General features: G+C 45.7%; 1 protein-coding gene across 5 annotated transcripts in view; it reads right to left on the bottom strand.

Annotated features, from left to right (window-relative positions):
• Positions 1 to 326: 326 nt before the first annotated feature.
• The window catches only part of ARIH2 (ariadne RBR E3 ubiquitin protein ligase 2), a 32,636-nt gene continuing 20,547 nt past the window's right edge, over positions 327 to 12,415 (bottom strand). For 4 of the 5 annotated variants that reach the window (XM_062008613.1, XM_062008611.1, XM_062008615.1 and 1 more), the window contains 11 exons: positions 11,884 to 12,031; positions 11,060 to 11,181; positions 10,063 to 10,172; positions 9,499 to 9,616; positions 8,252 to 8,302; positions 8,129 to 8,150; positions 6,506 to 6,657; positions 5,333 to 5,476; positions 4,951 to 5,019; positions 3,948 to 4,031; positions 327 to 3,833 (listed from right to left, as the gene is read on the bottom strand). In XM_062008613.1, coding sequence (XP_061864597.1) covers positions 3,762 to 3,833; positions 3,948 to 4,031; positions 4,951 to 5,019; positions 5,333 to 5,476; positions 6,506 to 6,657; positions 8,129 to 8,150; positions 8,252 to 8,302; positions 9,499 to 9,616; positions 10,063 to 10,172; positions 11,060 to 11,181; positions 11,884 to 12,031 — 1,092 coding nt within the window. In that variant the 3' untranslated portion in view covers positions 327 to 3,761. Of the gene's footprint in view, positions 3,834 to 3,945; positions 4,032 to 4,661; positions 4,738 to 4,950; positions 5,020 to 5,332; positions 5,477 to 6,505; positions 6,658 to 8,128; positions 8,151 to 8,251; positions 8,303 to 9,498; positions 9,617 to 10,062; positions 10,173 to 11,059; positions 11,182 to 11,883; positions 12,032 to 12,415 lie in introns of those variants that run through there. The other variant, XR_009819805.1, reaches the window with a different exon arrangement.

The raw sequence follows: 12,415 nt of genomic DNA on the forward strand, positions 1-12,415 counted from the left end.
ACCGCCCGGCGCGCTGCGTCACGGCGCCGCGGGGGCGGGCCCGGGCCGGGCGCTGCCCCCTCCCGCCCCTGCCCCTGCCCAAGAACAGCCGTCACACCGCCCGGGGTAGAACTCTCGCACGGTTTTATTTCAAAGAAGCCACGGGCACACTTCTGGCAACCGTCTCCCGGGCGGATTCCGCCGCCGCTGCCTCTCCAGCGCCTGCCAAGAAAAGCGAGGCGCGGCAGCAGCGCTGGGGACCTCCGCAGCCCCCCGCCGCACCCGCGCTGTCCCACAGCCTGCGCCGGACCGGGGCGAGGAAAGGAATTCCCAGAACGAACGCCTCGTTTAAAAATAAAGTTCTATTTGTTTTTTCTCCTGCTTAAAAAGTCTAAAATTGAAGAGTGCAATATAGTACAGAAACCTGCTGCTGCCCCGGCCCTGCGCGGGCACAGCGCAGCAGTCATGCAGTTTGTGTCATCAGTAGAAAATGGTTTGTTGTTACAGTCTAGGAAGCCTGAGGACTATCAGAGATGAGGCGGCCAACGCACTAACGGGAGCGAAGCTGAAATAAAAAGAGTGTTGGATGCAGGGCTGGAGAGGTGTCAGGCTGGCACAGGAAAGGAAATGAGTGCTGGAAGAAGAAAAAAAAGAGAGCAAACATTCCACATCTGTAGCAGTAACGCACCAAAGGGAAAGTTGTGCCTCAGAGTTAACGGGGCTCCTGAGACGCTTTCTAGTCACTTACACTCATGTAACCTTGCTGGCTCAAATAGGGCCGTGTATCTATTAGAGGGGAAAAAACCTGGCCTTGTCTTTTGGTGTTGAGAGCTCCTGTTTCCTCCCCGGCACCTGCCTCCCAAGCAGCATCAGTCGCTTTACACAAAGTGCCAAAGTCTGGGTACTCTGAAGGTTTCATCTTGGAGTCTACGACTTTTCTGTATGACAGCAACACAGAACTCACTGCCTGGGCTGCAAAAGCAAGTCAGTCCTGCTGTTTCCCCAGAGTACAGAAATAGGATCTATGTGTGCAAACCAGGGCTTTCACCACCTTCAGCAAGGGTATGCTGGTTTCTTTTAAAATAAACAGAACTCCTAACAAAGCTCTAGTTTCAGAACATTTGAAAGAATTAGGGGGTGTACTGAGACACATTTATTACTGTTCCTCAACCAAGCACCTCAGCAGTCTGTTCAGTGATTTTGGCTACAGCTATATGGTCTAGCTTGTCTACAAACAAAGATTCATAACAAAGCATTGTGTGGGGGCATGGGAGAGGGAGGGAGGAGGCGGGGAGGGAGAAAGACAAAATGCCATTCTCATCTAGCTCAAAGCTGGACAACTATGTAACAGAAGTGAGACCTCTTTGGGATTAGGAAACTCCTCATACTGATTCTGAAAAGAGATTAGGTGTTATGATAGTTACATTTAGACAAGGACACCGGTTTATATCCCAATTAGTACTCTGCACATTACATTTTTAAATAACAGTTAAAGCATTGGCTCCATGCCCTGCAAAGTGCTGGGTCCCTGCCCGTGGGCCTTCCCTTCCCCTGGGTTCAGCATGCCCAGACTTTGATAATCACTTCGGGAGGAAGGAAGAGACTGACCTCTAGAATATATCATGATAAGAGCACAGAGGCTGCTGCTCGGGGCAGAGGAGAGAATGAAGTCAGGAGATAGCAGCTGGAGCAAGGACTTATCTGTGGCTCCAGCCTAGAGGGGATCAAGGACAGGGCAGAGCAGGAACACAAGGAGCCACAGTTACAGATGTGTCTTGTGCAGCAAGCAGCACTGCTCCCAGAAACCACACACTCCCTCCCTGCTCCAGCCCTGCTCCCTGGCTCCAGCCACCTCTCCACAACCCTGCTCTACCCTCGGCTGCCTCTGTTTGTAACTCCCACTCCGCTGCCCGCAGCTCCTCAGCAATGTGTTCTGCCCTTCCCTGAGGATACATCCCACAACCAGGGAAAGGAAGGAGGACGGAAAAGGCCTCTCAGTTTGAAATTTGCTGCTGTGTACAAGAAGCATGGTCACAGGATTAGCTCCTATGACAGCTACTCCTCCTCTTTTAAACTGATGCATCTTTTGTTAAAATCCATCTGCCCAATTTCACACGCTGCAAATACCTGGGTCACGTGTCAGGTAGAGGACAAAGGCTCCAGCAGCAGTTAGCTTACTCTGACATGTAGGAATTGAGCACTTTTCCCCCCTCCATTTTAATCTTCAAGTGTCATTGTATAAGAGCAATACAGGGATGCATCAAAGGCAACATTTCCACATACAGCACAGAAGAGAATTCCATCAGTTCCCTGCAGAGGTGAAGACTGCCTCAGATCAGACTCCAGCTCTACCTGACTGGCTGCAAACGTGTTCCTGGTGCAGGTGACATACATGCCTGTGAAATCTTAACGTGTGGCTTGCTTCCTGTAGCAAACAGGCAAGCATCAGCATACCAGTAACCTTTTTCATGTTAACCCCTACTAAGATGAACTAGGTTTTCATATTTTTATTTTAGTGTACATTTTACATTAGAAAAAAGAATGTTAATAAAAAAGCTCCACATGCTCCTAACAATCAATTTTCTGATAAGTTCCCACCAGTATCAATACTAATATACAAATAAATTAATTTTGCTAGTTAATTTTCTGCCTGGCTTGGTGCAGGCTCTGCACAAGCAGTGCACCTGTACTCAAGTGCCTGTCCACATTGCCAACATGTGCCAGGGAGTGTGTCGCACGTAATCTCTCCTCCTCATAATGTAGCCGTGTTTAGTTTCACATTGATGAATGCGTTTCTCAGCCATGTTACCCAGCAGGCACAAATAATCTTTACCAGGCTGCATGGCACTGTTATAACATGGATTGTTTCACTCTGCAAAAGCCCCAAGCCTCGATTAACAACTGTATGCTACTATTCCCTCATCATTCACTTTGGCAATACAACATCCTCCCCACAAAAACAAATAAAGCAAAAATCTACATGGAAGACCTAAAATTCATGAAATGCAAAATCTCACCTGACTCAAGGCATATCCCCTGGTGTTAACCTGATCTCTCCCCTACAATTCCTCTGTTTACTTTTGTTTGCGTAGCAGGATTTTGCACAGCTGATTTACAAGAAAAGAGATGCCACAGGTAATCATACTAAATCGTGGCCACTGCTAGTACTGTTGGGTCAGGCACAGCAGCAGCCACTCTTACCACCAGCCACTCTCCCCGTGCAATGCCAATGCCACAAATGCTCTGGTTAAAGGAGCATCGGGGAATCTAGCCGAAATATTTGGTAACCTCCTTCAGTGCCTAGGAGGATTTCTGGGTCAGAGGAAGGAAGAGGGAGAGGGGGAAAAGCCCATTAAATTTACAAGCAGATTAAGGAAAAACACTCCACTGCCAATTTATTTTTAAAAAGGGTTGTGTGTTATTCTAAGGTTTCTCTGTATAATTGTACAACCGTTGAAAATTACATAAATTGTCATGATCTAATACTATTAACAGCCATTCAGAGAAAAACTCCCTCCCCTTCTGAAACCATCGAGGGCAGGAGGGAAACGTCCCAGGAAATATGCCAATCTGAAATCTGGCCTCTAGCCTGGTAGAAACAGAAACAGAAAGATAAGAGAACAAACTGGACTAAGATGTGGTGTTTGCATGTGTCTGACTTGCAAGGGGAGGGGTGGCTTTGTCCTTGGCCATGTTCTCCCAGAGGCAGTGCCTGCTTATCCCGGTGAAGCTGCCATCACTTCACTCGCTGCTCTCACCCCTGCACTGTCATCCCTCCTGTCTTATGTGTCATGGAAGTCTTTCAGCAGGGTCCTCCGTCTCTGCTCTGCTATGTGCATCTGATTCTCTAAGTCCTGGTAAAACAGAAGGTAGAAACTGTTAGTGGGAACTCCCCAGAGAAGAGCTCATCTTCTTTAGGGAGAGACTAAGCTCCAGCTGGAGAAGCACCAACTTCCTCACACACTCACCCCTCTATCATAGCTGTCTGCTCGCTCCACCTTCCACGACAGGTTTTCAATTTCAGCTTCCAGCTGGGCCTGCTGGTATTCAAACTGCAAAGAGCAGAATTAGAGACAGCAACAAGAAACCAATTTAGTGGGACAGACTACACTTCAGGAGCAGACAAATACATTCTGCTGATAGATGTGCTGGCAGAGCAGGTTTGCGCCACCTCCTTATCCACCTTCAGCATCATCCCTTCCAGAAGTTTCTTGTGTAAGCACTCCCTAACCTGCATCACTCAAAATTAACCCAGTCAGCATGAAACCAGTGCAAGTGACAAATATCTCCTAACTCAGCTCATTTTGCCATAAACGGGTGACGAACTGCTCTCGTGAGCAGCTCTGCAGGCAGAGCAGAGGGACTGTTAACCACTGCTGAGGCAACAACTTGTTCCACTGGCACAGTCAGATCCAGAAAGAACATCTGTCCACAACCTCAAAGAATACACATGATGCCATGAGGAGAGACTGGGTAACAGGTTTTACAGGACAGATGAGTCAAAGAAACTACCTCTTCAGTGAATTCAAGGCTATTTTTGGACGTGTCCAGCCCATGGGATGCACCAACGAACTTACAGCAGGAATAAAAAGCAAAGCTACATCCTGATTCAAGGTTCAAAAAGCTATCTTCCAGCAGCTCCTCACAAAATATATGTCCCATAGCACCAAGATAAGTCTTACCAAGGAACAAATGCACACTTCCAGCCCCAAAACATTCTGGATAAACTGCTTGTTAATGAAAGTGCAGTGAAGTGTCCTGGGAAAATAATGTAATGCATCAGAGGACTGAGGTGCTGGTCAACTCAAAATGAAGAGGAAAGGTGCAAAATCACCTGCTATTTGTCCTGTTCTTACCTCAAACTCAGGATTAATATTTCAAACACTGCTCAGCTCTGCGATTCAGCCTAGTATGGTGCCAGCTACACCCCAAAAAACCACCAGCAAAAATAACAGGAGCAAAATATCTTACCAGTTTCTTTCTGGGACCAGACTCCATGTAGTAGGCATATGGGTATGTGTACTGCAGGGTGTAACGACACTGTTGGGGAGTGGGAGGAAGAAAAACAAAAAAAGGACAAGAGTCTCAGGTTTTGAAGTCAGAACAGTAACATTTGTGTGACCACTACAGGCTAAGCAGCTGCCTTCTCACAAACACAACTTGACACTTCACAGTGGAATTTCCTACGCTTTCCTTGGAAGGACTTGTGGAGCTACAGTATAACTTCACAGAGGTCACTTTCAGGTGACTTTTGGCTACGTCATGTCCTAGAGCAGAGGTATTGTCTGACATGCCCACAACCCATCACATTGTGATGTGAATTCTCTGTGCCAAACAAGATACAATTACCCACCTTTGCAAGTAGTTTTGCAGCATTTTGTAGGTATTGCCAGTCTATCCATGTTCCCAAGTTGTTCATAACTCTTTCTTGGATTTTCTCCTGGATTCGTTGGTACGTCTGTGCCTCCAGCTGTAGGCTTTTATTGTGATTCTCCCACTGCAAGGGGTGGAGAAATTGGGAAAGAAAAATATGGCATGAGACCAGAGTACTGCTGCTGTAAAAGCACAAGCTCTAGCAAGCAGAAATTGAAGTGGGGTAGGAGTCCAGCAAGACAAGATGTGCTGTGGGAAAGAAGAGCAAGGCAGCACCTCCGGCAGCAAGTGGTGGAGGTCGTATACAGCAGCAAAGAGCAGGGAGCAACCGCAGCTCCACAGAGTGGGAATGGCCTCTGGTTACAAAATGGCCCTGTGTCTAACAAGATGGAAAGTAAAGGTGACTCCCCTACTTAAAGCATTTCTATAGAAAGGTCAAGAGTTTAACATTTAACATGGGCTCAGTGAACTCCAAGATCCACATGCACATTGTAAATATGGCTGCTTCCCAAAGCCTGTTGGTCTGGAAGGCCAGGAAGGAACACATTTATTTTACCCCAGAACTCGGCTCATAATGTGAAGAATAAACTCATTTTAATGGAGAAACTGAAATGCAGCAGCATTTAATCTCTACCATGTTTTCTTCTAGAGATGCTGCTCTGGAAGTGCCCTGTATGGCCAGGTGCATCGAGCCTGCTGTGTGAACAGAGATGCTCTGACTGCAACTTTAAAAAAGGTGATTACATCAAAATTTAGGAAAGCTTTGCTATAGCCAATGGAGTTTTGAACATGTCAGAGTCTTTGTCTCTGAACGGAATTGAAGTTCCCTGATCCTAGAAGGAAAGGATTGGAGCAATATCTATCTACTGCAGCAGCACTCAGACTACAGGAAAACAGTTCAGTGGTACACAGGTAATACTGATTTTCTCTAGCACAAGGAAATACGTGAAGTATGATTTGCTTTGGGTACAACATTACTGGTTTGGATGGGACTCACAGGGCAGGATTTTGAGTGAAAAACAACAGGGCCTGAAAATTCTGCACAGACTCTCTTTGGGCAGTTTCTTGCACGGAGATTGCTGGCAACGACCTTTGCACCAGGCAGGGAGCATTAAAAGGCTACAGCAGCTCTGGCCAAGGAGATGTCTCCTACCCTCTCAAAATAGAACAAGTACTTCTTAAGGGCCTCCCTGGCCTGTGCTTGCTGACTCTGGTTTACAATATCAGGATTCTCTTTGTACCGACTGCATTCGTAGTACTCGCTGCCGTGAGTCTTCCAGTCTCCCAGACACATCCAGCAGAAGTCTGCAGAAAACAGGGAAAAACCCACTGTGATGCACAGAAAAGAACAACTCAAGAGAAAGAAAAGCTTCAGGAGACACAGTCCATCTGTTTTCGGATACTTCTGCTAAGCTAAGAACCATATACGTTTGGTATCATCTTGCATCATGGAACACAACAGTGAGCCAAAAATCCCAGCCTGTCCTGAAGATTTTAATTGTACAGCCTGGCATGCAGCTATGGAAAGTAAATCCCGAAGCGCTGCATCCTGTACACCAAGACCAATGGGCAGAACTGTGCTCATGCTCTGCACAGGCTGTCACTCTAGATTAAAGAAGAGGCAGGCTGCAGTCTTACTGGGGAGCTGCATCCTCCCCACCACTGGCATACTGCCCGGTGTAGATCTCTGGCTGAATAAAATATGAACAGTCAAATCCAAAATGAGTTAACTCATGCATGAGAGAGTCTGCCCTTGGTTCTCCTGAGGATGGAATTGCCCAGGTAACTTTAGATGTCAGTGGCTTCAAATTAGGAGCCACTGAATTGAGAAGAAAGCAGAGTAAAGAGAGCAATAGCAAAACCCATGTGACTGTTTCCTGAATTCAGAGCAAGGCTGAGAGTGTTCTACTGGGAAGGAGAGAAAAAGATGGGAGATTAAGTTGCTACAATAAGAACCACTTCTGTTACTCATAATGAGAGACTGGAATTTGTATTTCAAGAGTACATCAGCCTTCTTGAGTGCTAGTCACCATGGTACCTTGGCACTTGCCTGCTCCCCCTTGTCACAGAGCTCCATCAAAGCACGTCCAGTGCTGCTGAGGACCCCAAGCAAAGGAAATGAGAGAGGACAGTAATCTTTAATCATCTTCCAAATGAGGTTCTGATATTATAATACTTCCTAGAGGCACTATTAACTGTCTCACTCCAAGGCAACAGAAATTAATTCTGCCATGAAAAGATAAAGGCAAGAAGAGACTGTCATTTTGTAGGACCACACAATGGGCCCAAGACATTCAGGCTGGTAATTGCACAGGAGCAGACTGAGAAGTCCCACAGATAATGTTACACAGAACAATTCACAGCTCCTGCAGTTTCATCTGGGTTGAAGCTCATTATTTCCATCACGAAGCAGAAGGACTTAAGCTGATCCGAGTAAATGGTTCAGTTCTGACAGCATTTCAGTTGATGACGAATACAATTACATGAAAGCATTTAATACTCTCTATGGCAGAGAAGGAGACTTTTCTATACAACGGACATGTCAGGGAGAGGGAGCCAAACCAGCACCAAATGAGAGCCCAGCTGAGATCACAGTCAGTGAAAAACAAAAATAAATACAGCTATCACATGCAAGTCTCTAATTAATATCCTGTTCACCTTTTACTAGGGGAAAAAATACTTCAGTCGATGCTCACAGTTTGTCCTCAAACCACAAAAAGAGAGACCACCACCATAACAAGCACTGCAGTGAAAACTGCTTCCAGATCCTACTTACCATGCTTGCATTTGGAGCATTGCTGAAAAAGAAGACACGAAGCACCGATTAGTGGAAAATGGGAAAAAAAATCCCTCTCTGCTTAGGAGAAGGAAGGTGTGATGTGTTCAGGAAATTGCTCACCATGTGATTGCAGCCTCCGTTCTTTTCAATACAAATATTGCACTTGGGACACTGGGGAAAGAGAAGCATTTGTTAGATTCAACTCTGTCTCTAGCAGCTTTCTGGAGAATGACAATACTTGTGTGATTATTCCCTTCCTGCCTTGTGGTTTGGTTTGTTTTGTTTTTAAACATGCATACACATACATGAGGATATTAGCACATATATATATGTTTATATATATATATATATATATACCCTGCCTCCTACCAATTCCTGACAGCTCCATTTGAAAAGGAAGCAGAAAGGCAAAGGCAAAGAGAGGGAAGTTACACTGCAGCACTGGACTATTTGTCAAGAAAACAAATTTGCTGTTGTTACTCCTTGTAAAACTGAAGGTCTCACTGAGTTACCATTTAGCAGTTGCTCAGGCAGGGGGACATGATTAGTTCAGGTGTGACAGTAGCTTCCACAGCTACAAGACAATCCGGCTGACCAGTGAGAGCTGCTCACTTCTTCACTCTGCTGATGCCCTGGAGTCTCAAGTTATAATTTTAGGGTTGCACAGGTACAAAGGAGGAAATGAGTTTTGCAGTGTTTTATAAATTTTAATGGCAGACAAAATGCATGCCAGGGAAATGCTCAATGTTATAGAACTTTATTTCCACAAAGGAGCACAGCAGAAAAGAGCACAGGAGACACGATGCCATCACATGTTGACACCTCTAGAGAAAAAAGGGAATTTAAGATGTCTGGTCTTTCTGAGTACTGGCTTTCTTAACACCACTGAAGCTTGTGGCTAATTAGCACTGTCACAATTATCATTGGTTAGGGTAGAACAAACGGCAGCTAAGAACAGGAGGCCACAAAACCCTCAGAAGACATTAAAAGTTCCAACCTGCAGACAGCTAATCTAGAAGATAAAGGCAGCATATCTAGAAGTTTTAAAGGCAGTTCCATAGGTAGAGTGCACAATATATAATACTGTTTCTTTCTCTTGGGCCTAAACATATTAGAAGTACTTCAGTGTCTAATTTCCAGACGTCATCTGCTCCATTATGCACATCCTTATAGCAGAAGGGCAGCTGGACTTCCCCCAAATGCCTTCTCAAGGCATTCAGCTGTGTTACATCCCAGTCTCTAGCAAGCTGTGAGAATTTCCAGTCTGTGAGGAGGCAGCACGGAATGCTACTGATGTATAGAATTGTATCTGGTTTCCCAGGCAGGCCTGGAGGGCAAGAAAAAAGCATGCAGGTGCTTGTCCTTACGTCTTTAGTGTGAGCACTGATGTAGTTGGCTGTTTCGGAGTCATCCGCACACTTGGTGAGCCATTTCCGGATGGTGGCACAGTCTGTGGGCGCGTGGTACATCTGCCGACACTTGAAGCTTAACGGGGGGAAAGAAAACAGACATCCATTTCCAAGGAAGGGACTCAAGGACGGAGGTTTTCCTGATTACCAAAATCTGGGAGGCAAAGCGCAGGTAAGGGATGCAAATGCATTTATGTATTACTAGAGTGCAAAGGCCAAGGCTGAGCTCCAATAAATCCCCACTCTCTGGTGCAGACTTGTAACCCCTTCATTACTCACACCCAGCATTCCCTGTTTGTCAGAACACCGGACTCCCAAGGAGTTTGGAGAGGGAGAGGATAGCTTACCACCTGCAGAACTCAGACCCCAAGTGTCCAATTACTCAAGGCAGCTCAAGTTACAGACAAATCTAGCAAAGCATTTGAGATGTTTCTACACACTGAACCTGTTGGCAAGCAAATGGAGTAGCTCTGAGGACAGCACACACTTTCCCCGTGATCTTTAACCTTCTCTGATTCTTACCAGAAGACCTCATTGCAACGATTGCACTGCACTCGCCGGGCTTTTGGCTCTTGTACCTGTATGACCATAGGGCAATCTGCACCAGGGCACAGCTGCAGCTGATAATGGCTCTGTGAACATACCAAGGTGGTAAGATCAGCAGTGGGTGCAGAAGAGTATTATCTATGCAAGTTTAACCACTCTTATCTGCAAAAACCATGCAAGTTGGTTATTTCTTGTCAAACGAGTGAAAACTGTCACCAGGTCTTGGCTAAGAGAGCAACCTCAGATAAACCTCTCCCACATTAGGAAAGGGAGCATTAGTGACTTGCAGCTTCTGTAGAACAAGGAATTCAAATGGAAGGTTACAGACCAAGTAAGCACAGCAACACAACCTGAAGACTCCACTGAGACACTGGACAAACAATTTTATTCCATTTGATTTCTTTCCCCATCCTCTGTGACCCAGAATGTGTTCAGCTGCTCTCCTGTGGTGGCTGTTTCCTCTCAAAGGGTCTCATACTGAAGAGAGTTGATACCACTCTTAGACTACTTTGCTGCTTCTTAAGCATTCCCAGTCACCACACCAAAATACTCCTTCACATTGAACTGTAACAACTGCTGCTTTAATTCCAAAAAAGCCTACACAAAATGTTACCGAGCAAACCAATTCTGTTGGGACACTCTAGCATTAGGGACTTATTTTTCAGAACCTAGAATAGCTATGCAAGAGCAAGGAGGATTTTAAAACTGAGACTGACGTTTGAAGTTCTAAGCTGCAACACTCTGAGAATTCTGAAGCACCAGCCAAGGAGTTACTGGGTGACCTTACAGCAGAAGTTACTTTGTCAACTTGTAAGAACATTTCATCAGTGAGACCGTCCTACAGGAGTAGCCACATCATGTTTATGGGGGATAATTTTGCTGCGGTTACTGCAGTTCTAATCAAAGATGCAAGACACTAAACGTGCAAGTCACTGGTGAATTGAGGGTATTTTAAAACTGAAAAATACAATACCTCCACATAGTCCCTGAAGAGGTAGCGCCTGTATTTGTCTTTCAACTCTTCACTAGGCAGCAATGGAAACACAAAGTCTTCTGGTGTCCGAAGTAGGCAGTCCTGAGCCATGCAGGAGACGCCTGAGAAGAGAAAGCAACATTTTAGTACAGTGCAACTTATACTAAGGAGCAAATGCACATGCACAGAGAGCATTCAACACAGTTTCCTAGGTGCCATCTGTTGTTGTGGCAAGAGGGACACAACTGTGAAACAAATCTATCAGGGCTGTTGAAAAGCTGAGGCCCAACTGTCTTCACCAAAAGATGTCAGCACACATGTGCAGGACCTGTAAGTTCTTTAACCAGTATTCATGTGGTCAGATACTTAAAGTAGAAAACTGCATGTTACTGCCATGCCTGCATGCAAGATAAGACTAGACAAAGCCCAAAGCAAGTGGCAGCTACTGGCTTCTACCCAACACAAAGGCAACAGATGCTTGCATCCAGAAGCACTCCCAGGCTGAGACACAAACTCAAAATGCAGCAGATTTGCACCTTCTAACTTGTTACAGTCACACTCTTGAGATCATACTGGGAGAAAAGCAGCAAGTGGATCTGTGGACTTGCAGGTTTTGTTAGGCAGGAGTAGTGCTCTCCTAGTGCTATGCCAACACTATCCAGTGATTCAAGTAAGACCACTAGTTCAAGTTAAGTTTGTCACAAATACTCATTCCATGCTCCACTTTCTTGTTACTGAGATATTTTAGACCAATTCAGCCAGTCGTCTGAATTGGCTGAACTGTAAATGTATTTGACCCAGTACTGTATGTGCCTTGAACTCACCGACTCCAACACCATCCTTGACGAGCACTGTACAATGCTGCTCCCAGCAGCTGCGACAGAACTGGTGCTGACAAGCCAGAGAGAGCAAGTTCTCCTTCCGGACAAACTGCATGCACACTGCGCAGTGATGGGAGGAATGTACCATTGCCTGGGAGAGAGACAAAGCAGCATTACACTGAAGGCATCCCAGCTGTCCCAGAGTCTCTCACCTCACCCACAGGCACCTGTGTCACCTTCACTGTGACAATGGTCTCAGGTGAGCTCCAGGCCAGAGCAGGATCTGCAGCAGCTAGCATGTTGAGCTGCTGCAGCACTCATGGTCAATCCTTCCCACGAAGCTCTTTAATGTCATGGAGCACAACAGATTGATAGTCACTGAACTCTGGCTCTGATCTAGTGCTTTCCAAAACTCATCTTTACTCTTCTGGTTCTTACTCTCACCTTGTTTGAAAAATGAGGAAATACATAATTGTGTTAGTCCTTCCCTGAATTTACTGATACTCTGTCTATGCTACATTGGGTGAAGCACGCA

The sequence above is a fragment of the Colius striatus genome, chromosome 15, assembly GCF_028858725.1.
Source record: "Colius striatus isolate bColStr4 chromosome 15, bColStr4.1.hap1, whole genome shotgun sequence".
Classification (NCBI taxonomy): domain Eukaryota; kingdom Metazoa; phylum Chordata; class Aves; order Coliiformes; family Coliidae; genus Colius; species Colius striatus.